This window comes from Mya arenaria, chromosome 4, assembly GCF_026914265.1.
Source record: "Mya arenaria isolate MELC-2E11 chromosome 4, ASM2691426v1".
NCBI classification, from domain to species: domain Eukaryota; kingdom Metazoa; phylum Mollusca; class Bivalvia; order Myida; family Myidae; genus Mya; species Mya arenaria.
The window spans coordinates 63099201-63121645 of record NC_069125.1 but is presented as its reverse complement, the minus strand read 5'-3'; the positions used below and the strand labels follow the sequence as shown (position 1 = coordinate 63121645).

The following is a 22445-nucleotide window of genomic DNA, read 5'->3' as shown; positions in this document are numbered from 1 at the left end:
ATTCTTAGTAGAAAGAAAGAACGTATTGCATATGTTTAACGTACACATGTTTACTTTCAGAGAAGTGTAGCAATCCCTCCATGCACGGATTGTTATTGGACTCGTATTCTTGCAAAATGCGAGTGAAATTTGAATATTGCGAGTGACTTTTGCCAAAGCTTGAAAAACTTGAGTGGAATTTTCTAAATAAAAATTCTAATTAATTAAAAAGAATGTAGAGCACTTGATTGTCAACCTACATTATTCGATTATTGAAAACCAGTCAAATTATGTTTAGCTAATGTTTTAAAACCAACAATAGTTGTTATATAGTGTTTTTTTTTATCATTTTGCAGGTAAAGCATGAGAGACGCTCGCAATAATATGTATATTGTTTAATATATAGTTAAATTCGTACCCTTTCATGTACAAGAGGTTTTGTATTACTGAAAACGTGTTATAAATATTTTTTAGCAAATTACATTTTTTTTCATTTTTTTTAATACTGTAAGACAAACATGTCCAAACTCACTGTTAGATTTCTATTAATCATTTATTGTATATAAAGGAAGTACTGGTACCAAATTTTACTGTAAATAATAGGCCAGGATACGCAGGGGAAAATATGGAGAAATATCGGGTAAAAACTCAATACTGTTTAAGTACACAGGGAAAATATGAAACTGAAACAATTTCTTCCAAGTGCTTTAAATACATTCTCTAATATGCTGGCAATAATTTTAATCCTATTCTGGGGAGAATAACTGCTTACTTTTTACAGTAACATTAGAAAGATTTGAATATTGATTGCATTCGTCTGAACATTTTCAGATTACAAATAATTCCTGACATCAGAATTTTACAAAACATAAATTTGACATTTCATCACAGTTTTGTATCATGGTTAATATCATATTACTGTCTTACAGCGTTGTCCGCCTACCAGAAGTACTACCAGCTGCACGAATGCCACTGGAAGGTCAGTATTAAAATAGTTTGGCGGATGTTACAAATTAAATCCCCTATCCTCCGCAGTCAGATCCCCCTGCCTACGCCAGTACATTATCGTCCAATCTGTGCTTTTGGTCAATATTAGATAACAAAATGAAGCCCTAAAGCTCCTGTACACCGGGGGGACAGATCCCCCTGCCCACGCCAGGAAATGGGACCACCAATCTGTGTTTTTGGTCAATATTAGAAAATGACAAAGCCCCAAAGCTCCTTATCTGTGGTCTAGAATAAAATAAGTTTCTTGAAAAGAAAAGAAAAAACTTTTTCATTTCATTTTCAATTATATGCACATATGTTGTAAATAAAAGGGATATTAGCCAGATTTCCAGGTATATGCTGTCGGATTTTTACACAGGGGCTAAAACTTGAATTATTTACATTTTAGAGAAAACTTGACATTCATATATTGTTTAACTCTCAAGGGGCTATGACGTCAATGTTAGTTTCAATATTGTGCATGTGATTGGATTAGAGCTATGATTAACAGCTATGAATTTATACAGATACTAGTTGTTGATCTTTAACAATAATTACACAGCTGCAGATGATTTCATTTATTTTTAATTTTGATATTTTTATGCCCCCCTTCCAAGAAGAGGGGTATATTGCTTTGCACAGGCATGTCGGTATGTCGGTCGGTCGGTCGGTCCGTCGGTAGACCAAAGCTTGTCCGAGTGATAACTCAACAACTCCTGGACATATGGTCATCAAACTTGACATGAAGGTTGGGCCTGACCAGTAGATGACCCCTATTGATTTTGGGGGTCATTGGGCCAAAGGTCAAGGTCACAGTGACCTTGAATGGTAAAAGGTTGTTCGAGTGATAACTCAACAATGCCTGCACCCATGGCCCTCAAACTTGACTTGGAGGTTGGGCCTGACCAGTAGATGACCCCTATTGAGTTTGGGGGTCATTGGGCCAAAGGTCAAGGTCACATGTACCTTGAATGGTAAAAGGTTGTTCGAGTGATAACTCGACAATGCCTGCACCCATGGCCCTCAAACTTGACTTGGAGGTTGGGCCTGACCAGTAGATGACCCCTATTGATTTTGGGGCTCATCGGGCCAAAGGTCAAGGTCACATTCTGAATGGTAAAAGGTTGTTCGAGTGATAACTCGACAATGCCTGCACCCATGGCCCTCAAACTTGAATTGGAGGTTGGGCCTGACCAGTAGCTGACCCCTATTGTTTTGGGGGGTCATCGGGCCAAAGGTCAAGGTCACATGTACCTTGAATGGTAAAAGGTTGTCCGAGTGATAACTCGACAATGCCTGCACCCATGGCCCTCAAACTTGAATTGGAGGTTGGGCCTGACCAGTAGCTGACCCCTATTGTTTTGGGGGGTCATCGGGCCAAAGGTCAAGGTCACAGTGACCTTGAATGGTAAAAGGTTGTCTGAGTAATAACTCAACAATGCCTGCACCCATGGCCAACAGACTTGACTCAGAGGTTGGGCCTGACCAGTAGATGGTCCCTATTGATTTTAGGGGTCATTGGGCCAAAGGTCAAGGTCACAGTGACTTTGAAAGATGAAAGGTTGTCCGAGTGATAACTCAACAATGCCTGCACCCATGGCCCTCAAACTTGACTTGGAGGTTGGGCCTGACCAGTAGATGACCCCTATTGATTTAAGGGGGTCAAGGTCACAGTGACCTTGAAAGCAAACTTGACAATTCCTGGACCTATTGTCATCAAACTTGTCATGAAGGTAGGGCCTGACCAGTAGATGACCCCTTATGACTTTGGGGGTCATCGGGCCAAGGTCATGGTCACAGTAACCTTTAACACAAAAAAGTTAACCATTCTTCTCCCAGTGATATCTCAACAATGCCTGAACCTATGATCATCAAACTTGACATGGAAGTTGGGCCTGACCAGGAGATGACACTTATTGATTTTAGGAGTCATTGGGTCAAAGGTCAAGTTCACAGTGACCTTGAATGCGAAAATGTTTCAAGTGATAATTTTACAATGCCTGCACCCATGGCCCTCAAACTAGACTTGGTGTTGTGTCACCTGTAGATGACCCCTTATGATTTTAGGGGTCATCGGGTCAAAGGTCAAGGTTACAGTGACCTTGAACGAAAAAAGTTGTCTGTGTGATTTCTTGTCAATGCCTGCACCCATGGCCCTCGAACTTGCCTTTTGATTTTTGGTGACCAGCTGATGACTCCTATGGATTTTGAGGTCATAGAGTCAAAGGTCATGGTCATAACACACTCTATCCTCAAACTTTGAATGGTCATAATCTTAAAACTGCCTCAACGGCATCCAATGTCAGTGACAAATCAGGTGTCATTTCGGTCCATGCATATTTCATTCAATTGTCCATATAATCCTGACAACATGGCGCTCAGGGAGGCATAATGTTTGACAAACATCTCTTGTTTTTATTTAGAATGTAAATAGAACGATTAATCTCATTATTTTGTGTTTTCAATTGCATTTCACATGAACATGCAAATTTGCTTGCTGTCCGCTTTCGTGTAGCATGAAAAATGTGATCAATCCGTAAATGTGATTTTTATTGAGTTATAGATGTTAAATATTCATGTATCACAGTCAGTATTACATGTACTTCAGTTTTAAGTTCCTTCAAAGCTGCACTCTCACAGATTTACTGTTTTGACATTTTTTTTGTCTTGGAATGAGCCAATTTCTGCATAAATATCTGCAAGCCAGTGATATAAGCCCATTAACAAAAGATCAGTTCGCAGATTTTCATATTTCCGTTTAAAAAAATTGTTTTATGGCTAAAAGCCTACTAACGGTTTAAGAAAAATGCATGAAATATCATTTTTTTTTACTTAAATATGAAAATCTGCGATCCGATGTTTTGTCAGCAGTATTATATTATTGGTTTTCTTGCACTTTCGCATAAATTTGCTCGTCCGAAGACAAAAAATAAAACAGTGGTCAAAATCTTTAATCTGTGGAAGTGCAGCTGCTGCTTTAAAGGTTTCTGACAAAAATGGGTCGGCAGGAAGGGTCTTTTGTTTTAATCAGGCATGTTAATTTACTGTCAGAGGGCATTTTTCGTTGTCATATGGGACGAAAGAACTATTGAACTGTTTAGCACTGAAAAAAATTTAGTTGTGAAATTAGCAAATTCTGTATTTTGGACAAAACTCTAGGATACCGCATTTTTTTTGCAAGTGATTTTTTTTTGGCCAGTAAAAGATTTGAGTTGGTGGTAAATAAATCTGAGGTGATAAAAACAAATAAGTTTTTTTTAGGCCTGAAAAGCTTATTTCAGGAAAATAAAGTCGATTAAAATCTTGTGTGTGACTGCGAGTGTCAGATTTCCTTCAGGAACTTAAAAAAATCATATTATTTCCTTTCTGTTAATAGAAAAATGTACACACCTCAGATAATATCAAATCATAACTGTTGTAAAATGAAGCTGAATATTGGTTGTTCTTCTCTTTTTTTCCGAAAAGATATTTAGGTCTTGTCATTATAATTTCTGTTGTCAATTTGTCAGCGTTGGTAGTATTGACTTGTTAGGTAACAGCCAAAGCGCCATTTACAGACATCAGGAAGACTTTAAGCCTTTTACCAGTCCTAATACTTTTAAATCTTTTTTATTTGTTGTTTATAGTAAATTTGGCTTTTTTTTTAAAAGACCCACTGAAATTGGATGAGTGAGATGGGCTGGGCATAAGGCCTAAAAAATATACATTTGGTTCCGGTTATCCCACCCTACCTACGAAATAGGCTCCAACCCTTCCGTTTTTATTGTCAGTTAAAAAATTGAAAAACTAAAGGTCTTTTTTAAGTGCTTTTAAATATGTAGTTTACTGTTTAAAACTTTGAATGCTTTATACAGAAGATAACTGAAACACCATTCTCCAATGATGAAAATAACATTCTTATATAAAGCCTTATAAAAAAAAAGAAAATAAAACCCTACCTGCCCTACCTATTTTTGAAAAGGATGTAACGCAAACCAAACCATTTTTTAGGCTTAGCCAGCATTGATTTAGTCCCAAGATTTGATTTCTTAAAATTATCAATTTTGGTCTATTCGGTAAAGCAAACAACCCATCCCAGGAAACCAAACGAAAGAAATTTTATAAAGACGGTTCCTTCTATTGTTTTTTTCGACCTTTTTAATATTAAAAAGATGTTTTAAATAGGGACGGTAAAATTTGTAAGTGCCTTCCTAGGGTGGGTTGTATGGAACAGCCAGTTTTATGTAAGAACAAATTTGTCATTATTTGAGAATGGCATTAAGTAATCTTCTGAAGAAATATTTATAGGTTTTTGTAAACAGCTTATTAAAATACACACTAAACAAACAAACAAAAATCACATTTTTTTTTTAATCAGCAGACTATAAAAACGGTATCATCGGGCCTATTTGGTAGGTATGGTTGGGAAACCCAAACCAGAAATGTTTTTATTTTAGGCCTTTTGGAGGTACAGATGTAGAAACAGATGCAATTTCACATGTCTTTTGTCCATGTTTCAGAATGCACCATTCCTGTACGGCCTTGGATTTGTCTACTTCCATTTCAACGCATACCAACTGTAAGTCTTACGTAGAGTTAGGACTATAAGTAAGGATGAGAGGCGTGGTGTGGTAACGGTGTGAATTGAACATTAGTCAGTATAAAAATGAACACAGAGTTACGGATCTTTTTTTCATGTTTTGCCGTTTGTGTCATTTGAAGATAATTGAAGCTATGGCTGAAATCCTTCATTAAAACAGCCACCATTATTATCCAGGAAAAAGAATGAGAGACTTCATATAAGTTTAAAAGCTGCAGGCACAGTCTAGCTAAAATAAATGAATATTAAGTAACATCTTCCGACTGGTTTTGTAGCCTAAGGCACAAACGTAACAAGTGTGTAATCCGCTTATAAGTTTGTTTGAATTTAACATGTCACAATGGTTGTAAGACATGTTCAACCACACACAACAATTCAATCTTGGCACAATGTTATGTGTGGATGTGGTCCTATAATGTCACCTTGGAAATAAGTAGTACAATGTACCAGGAAGGAAACCGCCATTACGACCTGATAGACCCAGGCCACTTGAGCGTTGAGCAATTGTGTGAGTTAACGTGTCCTCGCTTACTGGACAACCATATATGATACAAGGACAAAATGTCTGGTTGCGGCATTTATGTCGTCATAGTTCAACAAAAAGCTGTGATAATACTTGTTAAACTTTGTTGCCTAGGTTGTGTGGAATGCTCTTTTACCGGTTAAACTTTGTTGCCTAGGTTGTGTGGAATGCTCTTTTACCGGTTAAACTTTGTTGCCTAGGTTGTGTGGAATGCTCTTTTACCGTGACTGTCCTCTTTTCGCAACTTTTTCATTTTTGCAAACGTCACATGCTGTAAATTTGCCACACCATTATTTTGTAACTATACCCCAAACCCCAGTAAAAACTGCCCTGCAGAGGCAAACTGTTTGTAAAATCCCTGCCAAAAGCCCCCGCACCCCAGGGCCACCCTAGGTTAGGCCCATTCCCCGCTATTTTTGGCGCAAAAACAAAACCATCGCAATCACTAGGCAATGCGGGGCCGTCTGGAAGGTAAAAACACAGCCCATTTTCCCGCTATCCCAAGTATATCCCAGGACCTGGGGTTGGGGGGGGGGGGGGTTACAATTGAGTGGAGTGTTATTGGAACATTTTTTGCTATTATCTTTTGTACTAAGTCCTCATGGACTTGCAAAGGAGTGAGCAAACTTGCAAGGTTATCAAATATGTGTTGAACAAGCCAAATTCCAGGCAAATTTGGCACGGAATTGCACAAAAAAAATCATCTGGTCTAGACGTGGGAACAATAGCAGACATAACGACTCTGTTCTATTGTCTTCTGCCTGCCTTAAAATATCTCTTAGTGTTATAAAGTGTCTTAGACAGAATGCTGTGTTTTATTGCTTCCGAAGAATAGGTTGCTGTTATGTTAAGTGTCTGGTCAGGCTATAATTAATCTATATTGATGCATTCTGATTGTGGAATCTGGTTGACCATTTATCTGTCTGTTTTATACAAATTGCACAACAGCAGAAAGGAAGCTGGTAACAGAACTGAAAAAATGAACCATAAAGCTGTACTCTCACAGATATACCATTTTGACAACCTATTTCTTTTTGTCTTGAAATTAGCCAATTTTTGCGTTAATATCTGCAAACCAGTGATACAAGACTGCTGACAAAAGATGAGATCACAGATTTTCATATTTCCGTTTGAAAATTAATGTTTTATGGCTAAAAGCGTTAACAACGGTTTAAGAAAAATGCATAAAACATCAACTTTTGAAATTAAATATGTAAATCTGCGATCCGATTTTTGGTCAGCAGGCTTATATTACTGGTTTCCATGCATTTTTGCAAAAATTGGCTTGTTCCAAGAAAAAAAAAAGTCAAAACGTTCTATCTTTGAGAGTGCAGCTTTAAGCAACAACAAATTGATGTTTTATTCATCAGATTTACTGCACCCTGTTTTTCAGAAAAAGCTTAGTTTTGTATTTCAAAATATCCGCCCTTTTTTTTTTTTAAATTGCCCAAATATTCTTCCTGGTGAAGTCATTCTGCATCAAACAACACAAAAATGTCACTGACAACTTTCAGAAGGCTGGAACCGGTATATAAATGATTACTTTGTAGGGAATCTCATTTAACTTACACTTAAAATTGATAATAACATATAACATAACATAGTTGTTCAGGAATATAATTTTGTAAATAATAAATATATTCTCGAAAATATATGAAAACCATGGTTATGTTTTTAAAACAAAATGGATTTTATTTTTAGTATTTCACAAGCTTGAGCTAGTGTTTCTCGGTCGACGTCCGATGAAGTTAATATGTTAAGTTTGTGGCCCTTTAAAGACTTTTGATTACTGATCACATTCAACTTACAAACTGATTTCTAACACACTATTTGCCTTGAACTATAGGTTTGTACTATTACCAGTGTCTAGACATTGATTCATATGGGATGTATATTGATAGCATGACTTGTGAAATGTAGGTTGTTTTACAGTTTTTGTGACTTAACTGTATATTTGATACCTTAAGGCATCTCACTTGTAGTAAACAAGATTCGATGGGCCTTAATGTGTTATCTTCATTATTAATTATTATTATCAACACATTTAAGGCATCACATCTACACATAAGGCATCACATCTACACATAAGGCGTCACATCTACACATAAGGTGTTATATTTACAATTAAAGCGTCAAATCTACTGAAAATATTTTTATAAATTACCTTTTTCATAAGTAATTTCCAGAAAAACAAGGGCAGTCGGTTATCTTATTATTGTCTGTATACAGAGTGTATGGATCTTTTAATTTAGCGGATTTTAAAAGTCTGCTGAGTGGGGGTATTCTTATTTAGCATGCAGCAGTCTCAAAAAGATTGTGCCCAGTGCTTTTAATTGGACATTTACGGTGTTTGATCCTGATGTACACTGACCAATTTTATTTGGAGTTAGAGTGGCTTTATTTGTATTTATTTCCACTGTTCTGTCTTGTGACATTCAGGTTGTTTTTTACTTGTTCTTCTTTCATGAGAATGTGTCTTCCGACCTGAGAACATGAGAGATTTTGTCTGGAATTAATTAATTTCAAGGAAATGTTGTTCAACATAAATGTTCTCTGTGGCTAGGTGTTTTTATGTCCTTCATTAGCTGCTGGTCTGACACATTTCAATGGCCTCCAGAAATGGCCAAGTTCACAGAATGTAGGTTTATCAAGTGGGTTGTTCATTTCGTGTTAAAGGTAAGACTTAAGTTCATGTGGTAATCATATTGTGTGAAAAAAAAGAAGTGATTTTGAAATGCAGAAAAAGGCTTGCATGTGATGAGTTAAATTCATCAGAAATATGCCTTACAATTACTTGTCCTCTGTCACCGTTGCGTCCGGATGCAAATTTTTCTATTTTCAGCATTTCCTCATTTTTGGTGACAAAAGTTGAAAATTAAAATTGTTGCCTTAATTATATCTGATTAATACAAAGAATTATGTTTTGTATATAGAGTGATAGGGATACTCCTATTTCATACTGGTTTCCCTTTTTTTGTATCTTTGTATTGTCATCCCTGTAGACTGTAGGTTAGTAACTATTGTAACTATTGGGACAGCCCCTGGTAGCGGGGGATGGGGGGGGGGGGGGGAGGGGCAAGAACTGAAAATCTTTTTATTCTAATTTATCTTGCTACACATCTTCCCTTGATGCAGAGTGATCTCGTCAGTGCTTGTGAATGAACGTGCAGCAAGAACTATCCTTGGATGCATTTAGTTTTACCGATATTTCTCAAGGTTTGCCGGGACAATACTTGCAACAAAATGATCATGTATTGATTGCTGTATTGTAGGATTGTGTCTCTGTGCTTAATAATGGAATGCACTGTCTGACAGTGATCTGTGTAAAAAAAATTATAGTTGCTATTGGGTTTTATTAAATAGTTTCCAGTTGATTGTAGAGATTTATCAGTGAATTGTTTTTGGTGTTTCACTGTTTCAAACAGTGAAAATATCATTTTGATATTTTTCACTGGAATGAAATTTTAGCCCATTCTCACATCCTTACTACATGTCAATGCCTGCTAGGTTAGGTCTCGATTTAATAACGTCATTTCTGAAAGGACAATACGTTTGCATACAATTTCTGAAAGAAAAAAAACACAATTAAATGTTCTTTATAACCTATGTAGGCATATAACTATAAGAAAAATGGTATGTTTAAATATAAGATCGCAATATATTTCACCTCATGAACATGAAAAGTAAGTATTTTCACTGGTATCCACCCCACTCGTGAAATATATCTTCTGGTGCTCACTCGGTGAAATATATTACGATCTTACACTAAAACTAAAAATTATCCTTTATCAAAATAACAAATGGGTTTTGTTTCATTTTTACAAGAAAACTATTAAGAAGTTTCATTAATAATATAAGCCTTACAGACATTACATTTAGATTTTGAAGAAAACATCTAATTTCATAACTTTTTTATTCACTTTTCATGACAAATCTGTCATGAATGTCTCGGATATCTAAATCATGGATTTTTCTTGAAAGTAATCTTTTAGAATCTATAATAGCATTTCAGATTTGAAAAAAATGGTTAAGCCATTTAAATGAAGTATTCCCACATAGAGCGTGTCATAAAAATAACATTGCTAATGTTCATCCATGTTCTTTGTTGTCTAGTTGAGGATTCATTCAGGTGGCAAGCAACTCAGTGTTCAATATTCTTAACCACATTTACCAATACCCCACTCGCCAATTGAGAAGAAAAAAACTCATCGTCATTTTCCCCCTTGATGGCCTCTTACTATGGGTTACGTGCTTAAAATCAGTCCGTTTTTAATGCATTGTCTTTATTTTCCCAATAACTGTAGACCAATTTTCATGCAAAAATACTACTGATGACAGATGGCTGTATTGTTCATAGTAAAAATCATAACTGAAATGAGATTTATGGAGAAAGGCAACTGTTTCTTTGTACAACTTGGCTCTCAAACAAAGAAAAAATCTTAACCAGTTGGTTTGCTATAATAGCTTGTGTAGTGGCTATATATAAACACACTGATACTTTGACCTTGTGACCCGTGGCCTACTTGTAAAGTTACAATGAATTGAGCTGAAGGTGTGTTTTTGTGTGTGTCTAAATCATCGTTAGTGCATTAACCCTTGTGTGGTTCTTTGTGTTTTTATTTTTATTTGTGAAAAAAAAAAATGTGAATTTTGTTTCAAATATTTTGGAGTTACATAATTTTTTTAAAGTTTTTGCTTACAATAAATTTCATGTTTTGATTGAGTGTGGTTTATTATTCCAATATTTTTGTGTGACTCTTCTCAAAAGCTGTACAAGTTTGGATTATATTCATGCAGTGTATGAATAAATAAATTAATATCAAAGCAAAGTGTTTAAAATTTCATGAATTCTCTGAATGAGCTACCAGTGGTGAAAAAACTTAGGCCTGGAATTAATCAATTATTCATAAATACCCAAGTGCAAATTTGTCTACCATCGAAAACTGCACTTTCTATTTTAAACCCCAGGTAAGTTTATAGAAAATCTGCTGATTCTGCAGTATTTGAAGAGTTTATTTAATCTATCTGGAGTCTTGTTTATAAGTCTGTTTGTAGATGATATTTCAAGTTGATCAGGTTATTCAGAAATAATGCCCTTCTTACTTATACTTCAATCATTTACTGTAGGCATTGTTTTTATTGGTATTTTAAGACTGTTTTTATAAACATTTGTAACATTGGTCCTGTTCAAACTTGAATATTGACAGGTAAACTTGTTTTGTTAATAAGAAATCTAGGCATTTATTTAGGCATTCATTTATGTTTGCATTATGTACACACATCCATCTGGTATTTTAAGAACTATGGTCATTATGCGTTGTTATAACGGTTTTCAATTCCAGCTGTTTCCAATTTCAGCATGCTCTGTTTCTTCAAGGTCGGCATATTCACTTAAATCTGAAACGTTCGAGTCCCAAAAAAACTTTGACAGAAAATAAAAATAAGTGAAATATCTGATAATATTTGCTAGTATAAAATCTTCAAGCTGTGACTGATATGGCTGATGAAAAATGAAGCAATAACCATTATTACCCATACATGATCATCACATTACATAAGCATGTTGAATTGATGAAATTTCTGAATAATTGCCTGCAGTAATGTTTTGTCTCGTGCCCTGGCTGCGCTTACCGCATGGTGTGTGATAAATGATGATGCAATTTTTCAAGCTGTAAGCAGAAAGAGTTGTGAGTTCTTATTTACAATAGTATCCCTATGTTGCTTTTAATTTGAATCTGGAATGATTTTTTGCTTGCTTGTCCACAACTTGGGTTGGTTTCACAAAAAAAATGAATGAAGAGAAAATACTTTGTCACGTGTATTTCTAAAAATTTACTATCGTAGATTTCTAGCAAAGTGCAGTGACTTAAGTTTTTTTGTTAAAACAGACCTTGGCCCATATGTCTTAGCTGTAAACCTACAGCTGCTTAATTAAGATAATGTGCAGAATGAATATGATGAATGTTCTTAATTTTTATTGATTCAAACATAGTTTAGGCAAAAAACTGGGTAGGGTCTTAAATTTTTTCAATCTTAAGCCGTACGATCTCTGTCGGAGCTGATCCATGGTGGATCTAGGCTGGAATTAAAGCTATCACAGTAAAAATACAAAGAAATTATATAAATTAAAGACTTTAAATGATTTGATCCTAGGATCATGGATCAGTTGCACCCACATGGCCATGTTTGTTTCAGGAAAAGATATAATGTAATGGTTATCGCAATAATCGAATTCCACGGTCCTGGAATTTGGTGGTATCTTTTTAGTTTGGACAGAGAAGAAAGGAGGTTCCAAGTTTTTTGTTGTTGTTTTTTTTCCATTATCTGATATCACTGGCAATGTTACAGTAAAAAAAAACAACACCACAATGTTTGAAGTCACTTCCAGGGAGTAGAAAGAAAATTGTTTACTTTGGGTGTTACGGTGGCGTATAAGAGTTATTGCCCTTTAAAATTACCATTGGTGCCTGTATCAGAGTTATTAACAGTGTCAAAAATTCGAAATAACCCAACAGTTAACTTAACCCTTTACTTCATGTAAAACTAAGCCATATCAGGCTGCCAGTGTATGGCTTATCAGTTCAAATCAGTACCCCTACTTCATAGGAGATTATTGGTTATTATTGGAATTTGACGCTCTTGTATTACAAACCTATTTTCTTAGTATTTCTTATGGTTTAATCAAGAAGTCATCAATGTAAAGTTTTAGAGAATTAAATTTCCAATCCAGTCATATAAATTTTATTTTGTTATCTAAATTATTTCCGCATGATATTCATAAACAAACAGTCTGCTTGCTTAGTTAATTCTGTTGTCTTCATTTCAAAATCTTTCACTCAGGAGATTATTATAATTCAAAATTTAACCCAGAGTTGTGGCCCATAAAAATTTCCTTTAAAAATGCTGCACGTTTGTATAGCAATTAATTTTTACACCAAATAGCTGAATGTTACTTAATGAGTTACCAGTTACTATTGGAGTCTCAATTATTTACGTGCTTTTTGTCCCATGATTGGTACTTTAGCTAGACGGCAGACAGCAGACTGCATGTCAGAAATATTTAACAACATAAAAACACAGATGTTATAGTGTTTAAACTTATAAACACCACAATTTCCTTAGATTCTCAGAAGTGTTTTGGTCTTGACTGGCGTGACATCATATTTTTTTAACACGATTCGGTGGTTAATTATGCTTACTCCTCCAGGGAAAACGTGAAAACAGATTTCTTTAAGACAAAGATGGGAACTCACAGACATCCTTAATCTCAAGCGGAGATATTTACTTGTTGATAGTTCATGTTTTTCTAAAAAAATCCTAAGATATGAAAGGTCACGGTAATGACATGCTTTACACGTGTTTTACATAACTCTGTGGTGTGCTTGAACATGCTGGTTTTTTGTTTTTTTTTGTGAGTTTATAAAAACTTACATTTTTTGCTTGAAACAGAGAAGATAAGGTTGATTTGACATTGTCATTGCCATGATGTTTTGTTGTCATTGTTGGCATCTCTTCTTAGGGTTGCAAAACAAATTAAAGGGACTAGACACCAGATGATACAATTGCAATTTTTTTTTTTACATAAAACTGATTGAATCTTACTTACTGATGTATCCCATAGCTAAAGACACATGTATCTTTTGCAGTTTTTGCATATTTTTCCAATTCTAAATTTACTTGGTTTGTCTACCACATAAATAAATACCAATAATTTAAAAATAGCATCATTATATGTATCTGTACTAATCATGTGATTTTCACATGCTAAATTTACACACTTTAAACTGGGAAACCGTCATGCGCTATTTTTAAACAGGTATTTTTAACTCAGTTGAGACATGAGGAAATAATTTATTTGCCCATTTTAAGACCATCAGGTGTGTAGTCCCTTTAAGACATGAAATTCAGTTATTGGAAGGCTGTTCACCTGTTTTTCGCGTGAAATTATGTCATACAAAACCAATGTTTACAAAACAACTCGTAACTGTTAATTGTACAATGGATATGTCACATGAGTCTTGCTTAAATGTTTGTTAGAGTTATGCCCCCTGATTTACAAAGAAATATATGTCAAGCGTTGCTGTCCATTATCAGTGCCCTTGTTTTTCATTATCCTTTATTATCATATCTGATAAACGTTCTCCTCAGATTTCACGACCATGTGCTCGAACCCACCTGATTGGCAATGCCGGGCAAAGCTTGTTTAAGTGTTTACCAGGGTTCGTTTCAATAAAGAAGTTCTTAGTCTTAGATTTTAGTCGTAAATTGAAATTATTTAAGTGTCATTTATTTGTTTAATATTTAGCTACATATTTTAGTGAGTAAGATTTGAGCAGGTATTAAAAATGAACACAATATTAAAGTGAGGAAATAAAAAAATTCAGTGTGTTGCTATTTGTGATGTTTATTGAGATTAAAGATTAATGAAATTAAGAATAAAATCCGTGAAATAGCCTTCAGAAATTTCTTCTCTGGAGTGTATCTTGAGAGAAATTCTATACGAGTTATGTAGCAGCTTTCGTGACAATAAAGCTAAAGAAAACCAGTTTTAAACTAAACTAAGAGCTTCAATGGAACAACTCCATAGAGCTTCAGGAAGAAAAAAAAATTGGGAAGAAAATTTAAGTCGGTTTCCTTGTTGAGACAACACGGAAGGTAGAGAAATATTTCAAGCTAGCAAATCTGTGTTCGACATCTTTGTTCGATGTCAGACATCCCTTTAGTAATGTTTATAAGGAGATTTATTCAAGTTATATATCCTTTTCGTGTAAGTGGTCTTTGTTCTTAAGCCTTTGTCTTTATTTCGGAACAAACACGCTTAATTTCCAGTTGAGTGTTTTTCAAAGGGGCTGAGATGAGTTGCATCTGTTCATTTTTGAAAAAAAATATTGAGGCTATTCAAAATTTGAAGAAAAAAAAACTTGCTATCAGCTGCATGACTCGGGCTCGATTCTTTGAAACATCCCTATAACAGAATTCAGCTAAGCGAACAATCTTTGTTTTGGTATGATTTGTGTAATTTGTTTACATTTTTTAGGAGTGTATGGACTTGAAAAACGGAAATTACATTAAAAATAATGATGATGAAGTGATTTTTATTTAGTGAAATCAAGACTTAGTAAGAAATTTAGGCTAATGAATTAAACTTCCTAAGCGACCTTTCGAATTTGGTGCTTCAAGTGTCACATAAATATTATGATAAAAATGACAGTTTTATTGAAGTTTTTTTAGAAAAAAAGTGCCTTTTAATTGCATGCGAAAATGCAGTTGTTGCAAATTTGTCCAAGCTCTAAGCTCCCTGATGTGTGGTTCAGCACGAGGCGTAAGGGCTAAAGTTGATACAAAGCAGAGTGAAAAATATCAAATTGATATTTTCACTGATTAAAACATTTCACATTTTAAAAGATTTAAATATGATTTTTTTCAGACAATTCTCAATAAAGCTATGGGGAAATTATACTATCTTTAAAACTGTTCCTAGAGAAACTCAGGACATTGACCCTTAATGATTACTTCAGTTAGTTGTGTGATCATTTTAGTGCCTTTCTATTTATACCTGGAAAGTTCAGTGTTTCAATGATTTGTGATCCAACAGTGAAAAATTATGGTTGATTCTTTTCTATGGCTAGAAAGGTCATTATCCTTGTATGGTATTACAGAAAGTGGATGAATTATTGTATTTAACTTCATTAGACAGGAAAAAATGTCAGCTCAACAGTTTACTGACCTTATAATATGAGAGAAAGGCTTAAACCACAAAAGTTGAGTATTGATTGTTTTGTGGTCTTTTCTGTTATTGTGCAAAACATGCTACCTGGTGCCATAAATAGCAATGCCGCTACTGCATAGTTTCATCAAACTTGCTCGAATATTGTAAATTTTCTATAGACTTGCATGCTGCAATAGACTCGCACAGGGTCGTTTTATGAGTCTGCGACTTGAATTATATTTACCTTTACCCCAACCTTATAAAAGATGTCATTTTCGGATGTGATGCTTCTATGGCTTTTACCGTCTCCGTGGCCTAGTGGTTAAGCATCCGCCTACGGAGCGGGAGGTCGTGGGTTCGATCCCTGGCCGCGTCATACCAAAAGACGTTAAAAATTGGTACAAGTAGCTCCCTTTAAAGGGTAGTGCTTGGAAAAGTGGTGTACTCAGTACTGGTTTAACCCAGGAAAGTTGTACCTCGTGTATCGGTGCTTTACACCGAGCACGTAAAAGAACCAAGGGGTCTCTTCAAAAAAGAGCTAGGGTATCGCACCCGGACTTCCTTGTATCCCACCACTGTCTCTTCAGCGTGCTGTCCCTTCAGCAAAAAACAAAGGACCCCGTTGGAAATAAGTGCTTGCACTTTCACGGGTTATCCTTGACCGCAAGGTCTGAAGAAATACATACATGGCGCATCTTGTTTATAGCGCACTTGCTCAGGCTGCTGGGTGATCAGTAATTGTGGCAAACGTATTCAGTATATGATATTTATACATGACTGATCATCTGTATTTGGGTATAGGGCTGGTACTGTCCACGAACGGCATTTATTCATACCAGCCGGTGTCGATGTAAACATTCACATGTAAAAATGGAAAATTGTTACGATGGTGTTGGTGGTTCGTCTAGAAACACATGTATATGGTTCATGCAATAAGAAAGAGCATGAACACATATTCAACAGTCAGGGACCCCCCCCCCCCCCCCTTAAAAATAGAAATGGATGAAAATCTAGCAATTAATTTATATTGACCTTATGGTTTTTTCTTCACATCTTTCAATGAGGGAGCCTTGGCATTTGCAAGAAACATATACATTAAAGACCTTGTTTATCCGCTTTTAAGGATATCAGTTCTAATATTGAGAAGTTATAAAAAAGAAATCTTATGAAATAATTTCTTGTTTACGACTTAAGTTTTCAAAATTGGTAGTTATGATTTATAAAATAGTGTTCCGTGCCTCATTTACTGAGCAATTATCAGATTCTATTTCATGCAACTGCGTTTCAGTTTTATCATAATTAAAAGAACTACGTCTATTGACAGTTACTTTCAACACTGCAATTTGTACTATAAATTGTTTTGTCAGTGGCTTTGCATGTGACTGTTACATTTTCATTGTGAAGTTGGCAATTATAGTTCAGAGGGTATATGAGTTTCATATTCATTTTTATTAAGAGGGTGAGTTGGTCAAATTAGTTATAGGTGTATATCGCTCTCAGGCCTCAATAAGGGCCTCACATTGCTGAGGTAATGATTTAGATCCCCACTAAGGGCCTCACATTGCTGAGGTAATGGTTTTCAGCCTCACTAAGGGCCTCACATTGCTGAGGTACTATGGTTGAGATCCCCACTTAGGGCCTCACATTGCTGAGGTAATGGTTTAGATCCCCACTAAGGGCCTCACATTGCTGAGGTTGCGGTTTAGATCCCCACTAATTTTAGGGCCTCACATTGCTGACGTAATGGTGTAGATCCCCACTAAGGGCCTCACATTGCTGAGGTAATGGTTTAGAACCCCACTAAGGGCCTCACATTGCTGAGGTTATGGTTTAGAGCCCCACTAAGGGCCTCACATTGCTGAGGTAATGGTTTTAAGCATCATAAAGGCTCACATTGCTGAGGTAATGGTTTAGATTCCCACTGAATAGCCGCACATTGCTGAGGTTATGGTTTCGAGTCCCACCTAAGGGCCTCACATTGCTGAGGTAATGGTTAAGGGCCTCACTAAGGGCCTCCCACAGCTGAAGTAATGGTTTCAAGTCTCAATTAGGGCCTCACACTGCTGAGTTTATGGTTTTGAGGCCCAATTAGGGCATCACAGTTCTGAGGTGATGGTTTTGAGCCAAATTAGGGCATCACACTGCTGAGGCAATGGTTTTGAGCCCCAATTAAGGCATCACACTGCTGAGGTTATGGTATATAGCCCCAATTAGAGTTTCATACTGCTCAGGTAATGGCTTCAAGTCCCAAAAGGGCCTCACATAATGAGCATCTGTTCTGGTATCTGTCAAGAAAGAAGAATCGAGGGCAAACTAATAGGAACTTTTATAGGTTAGTCTTCACAATATTACTAAAGAGATCAACTCCAGAAACAGATCAGCATAGCAATCAAGTTGTTGCATTTTGTTACAGATTACTGGCATTACATCTCAATCAATCTCTGTGCTATTGGCCTTTATAGCATAAGATCTATTGACTTTCTTCAAGACCCCATATAAGGAAACTCGTGTCATGAAAATGAGGACTGTGACCCAATTTCTGTTGGCCGAGCTCTTGTTATGGAATTCTGGCAGTATATCTTCAACAGTCTCCATGCAATTGGTCTGTATAGCATAATATCTATTGACTTTCTTCAAGACCCCATATAAGGAATCTCATGTCATGAAAATGAGGACTGTGACCCAATTTCTGTTGTCCAAGTTCAGTGACTTCCCCGGTTAAATGCACCAGGACAATTCATTTATAACTTTACAGAGCATTGACCTCTTGATTTCTACCCTTATGTTTTTTCTTCCTTCCTGAAGTCAGGAGTGGGGATTTTATTGATCAGTTGTTTCTGGTCTGGCTTTGTAGAGATTATGTTCATATTGTCTGAGGATACTCATCTGTCTTGGCTAGCTTTCAAGTTGGAAACATCCCTGCTAACTAATGCTAAGCATTTGTCTTTAAGTCAGGACCTGTCTAGATAAAGATGGTAAAGCTTAAGATCGTTAATTTCTAGCCTTAACTTTTTGTTCTTTGTATAACCCTGTTTCAATAAAAAATATTGTAAGAACAATTATCTTAAATATTCTGCCAGTAACTTAAGGGTCATGCTTTAACTCAGCTATGTATGATTTACGACCAAAATATGTTGTTGAAACTGGGCGAAGGAGAGTCCTTTTCAATCCCTTTCCTTTAAATTGTTTCTTACGACTGTTTCCCTAAAAGACTTGATTATATGACTAGACAGATGCCAACTGTTTCCCTAAAAGACTTGATTATATGACTAGACAGATGCCAACTGTTTCCCTAAAGGACTTGATTATATGACTAGACAGATGCCAACTGTTTCCCTAAAAGACTTAAATATATGACTAGACAGATGCCAACTGTTTCCCTAAAAGACTTGAATATATGACTAGACAGATGCCAACTGTTTCCCTAAAAGACTTAAATATATGACTAGACAGATGCCAACTGTTTCTGTAAAGACTTGAATATATGACTAGACAGATGCCAACTGTTTCCCTAAAAGACTTAAATATATAACTAGACAGATGCCAACTGTTTCTGTAAAGACTTGAATATATGACTAGACAGATGCCAACTGTTTCTGTAAAGACTTGAATATATGACTAGACAGATGCCAACTGTTTCCCTAAAAGACTTAAATATATAACTAGACAGATGCCAACTGTTTCTGTAAAGACTTGAATATATGACTAGACAGATGCCAACTTTTTCCCTAAAAGGCTTGATTATATGACTAGACAGATGCCAACTGTTTCAGTAAAGACTTGAATATATGACTAAACAAATGCCAACTGTTTCCGTAAAGACTTGAATATATGACTAGACAGTTGCCAACTGTTTCCGTAAAGACTTGAATATATGACTAGACAGATGTCAACTGTTTCCGTAAAGACTTGAATATATGACTAGACAGATGCCAACTGTTTCATTAAGACTTGGATATATGACTAGACAGATGCCAACTGTTTCCGTAAAGACTTGAATATATGACTAGACAGATGCCAACTGTTTTATTAAGACTTACAGTTATATGACTAGACAGATGTCAACTGTTTCCGTAAAGACATGAATATATGACTAGACAGATGCCAACTGTTTCAGTTAAGACTGGATTATATGACTAGACAGATGCCAACAGTTTCCGTTAAGACTTGAATATATGACTAGACAGATGCCAACTGTTTCCCTAAAAGACTTGATTATATGACTAGACAGAATCTGATGCCTACTGTTCATTTAAGACTTGATTTCATGACTAGACTGTCACCAACTGTTGACGGAAGATGTAAACTGTTTCGTTAAGACTTTATGTAAAGAGACATAGTTGTCATAAAAACATTCAAGTCTTTATACCTGAAAAACAACTGATTTATTTCTTCTTAAAAAAGGTGTTAATATTTATTTTACACCCCTCAGTATATCTCTCCTTATTTTTGACATTGTTATGGTTTTGAAATTTTAAGTCAAACATTGACATGTTTAGTATTGTTATGAAAGGTTATTAAGTCTTTTCCTTGTTTATCTTGTTCATATACAGATGAAGAATTAAATGCATATTAATTGGCCTTTAAAGTTGAAAGGTGCACCCCGAAGTTTGTCCCCTCTGATGTGAAATCCTGGATCAGCCCCTGTCTAGATGTGAGTTCAAGACGGGACAGAATCATGCTGTTCCACTCTGCACACACCCGTCCCACAACAAACAGACCACATGAGGGTACATGAATCAGAAAGTCAGCAAATCTCTTGGAAACTGAAGAATCTCAGAACTGAAGGACTGTTGTTATCATTCTCCATCCCATTTGCTGTGTTTGTGAACTCTTTGGGGTCTAGCAAAGCTATAGTAATGATGCAATTATGCTTGCAACACATTGCCTTAGACTGTGAGTTTACCTTTGCATTTGTCAAACAAAGGAACTATAAAGCAAAGCTCCCTTTAAGATCCTGGGTTTGAGTGGTTTAGGAGAATATGGCTTCATTTAAACATATTTGTACTAGTTGACAAGTTAAGCATTGACTTTTTTAAACAGATTTTTTCCTTGGGACTATACATTTTGCTGAAGTGTGGATTTTTTTTCGTAATTTTCCCCCAAAAAGTGTGTTTTTTGAGTAAAAATGTTAAAATTTGACCATTTTATACTTAAAAAAAGAAGAAAATTATGTCTTCCCATCTTCTCTATGGTTTTGGAGATGTTTTTGGAAACTTTTTTAATTAGGGCAGTCTATAAGCTCAGGGTCAACTTCAGTAAGTCACACATGAGCTTAAAGAAACTGCTATGAACTGAAGTAAATGAATTCCATATAATATATCTATATTTATGTGAATGGCTCAATCACACCATATTACCTTTTGACCTGCATCGGGGTCAGTAGTGGTCTGTTTTTATGGGACACACTCAAGGTATCTGAATAGGAGAAAAGAAGCATAAAATGGCTACTGAAGAAGTTTTGAAGTGGCTAGCTGAATGGCCTGTTGACCCCTCTAAGGTCAGTTTGTGGTCAAAGCTGACCAGACATGTGGAGATTAATAACATTCCTGTGACTTGAATCATTTAACTGTTTGTTAAAGGTACTATGGTTTTGAGTCAAGATATTGATCTGTCTGAACATCAAAACATATTTTGCCTTTACATGTCTGCTATACAAATGGACTTGAATATGACTTAAAGAGACTTGTTCATATTTTATTGGGTAAGACATTGAAAATAAATTTTGGTTTGAAATGGGAAGTAAATGATTGTAACATTGATAAAACATCCTGAAAAGCTAGTATTAACAATTATTTAAAAGAATGACAGAAAATGTTTTATTTTGCCTTAATTTAGCTTTAGTTGCATTAGTTGCGCTATTGGAAATTGAATTACTTTCGGCTTGGATTTTTGGACTGCTTAAATATCTGTATAATCTTGCCAGTTGCTTGCTGTTTTGTGTCGCCAACATAAAGTATGTGAAAGGGTCTCTTTAATGAAGTGTTGGTGTATGTCTTACATATAAATCAACATTAAAATCTTCTTTAATAGAATTGACAGGTAACACATGTAGAGCTGACATGGTTCAAAGCTTTGATCTTCATTTCTTAATCAGTATAGGGAAAATATTGCTTTGAAAGCAGGAAATCTGAAAACTCAGAAATTCAGTGAGAACTAACATAGCTCAATGCTGAGTCAATAAAAAGAGCTTCAAGAAGGAAAATGCTCGGCTCACTGACTGACTGGAGCCTATTGATTTGGCTCCTCCAATAGATTGTCTTGGAGTTGGCAAGTTATTTATAGCCGAGAGGGCAGGAATTTGACCTGTATCGAGGGCATCAGTGTGGATGGTTTGGAAGCCCCTGTTTTGGGCCCTTTAACTTTTTTAGGGTCGTGTGTATGTAGGGATTCGATTGTTTTGTTAAAACTGGAGGTGTTTTTGCCATAGAGATTCTGCAGTGAATTTGGATTGTGTATATGTGTTCATGGTGTATTACAAGATATGGTATGTGGAATTTGAGTATGGAAATATTGTGGAGCTAGAAAAAAATGTGCATTACTTATGCAAAGGAATTATGATAATAGTGGCCACCTTGTGGAAAGGGAAAAAGTGTCATTTTGTCTGCTGGTGTGTAAAAGTCTTTGCAAATTGAGAAAAAGATGGTTCAGTTTCATTTTCATATCTG

General features: G+C 35.7%; 1 protein-coding gene across 2 annotated transcripts in view; it reads left to right on the top strand.

Moving 5' to 3' along the window:
- The window catches only part of LOC128231341 (lysine-specific demethylase 6A-like), a 72406-nt gene that overhangs the window by 5001 nt on the left and 44960 nt on the right, over positions 1 to 22445 (top strand). The window contains exons 4-5 of one of the 2 annotated variants that reach the window (XM_052944022.1): positions 909 to 958; positions 5466 to 5524. In XM_052944022.1, the coding sequence (XP_052799982.1) occupies positions 909 to 958; positions 5466 to 5524 (109 nt within the window). Of the gene's footprint in view, positions 1 to 908; positions 959 to 5465; positions 5525 to 10620; positions 11037 to 22445 lie in introns of those variants that run through there. The other variant, XM_052944023.1, reaches the window with a different exon arrangement.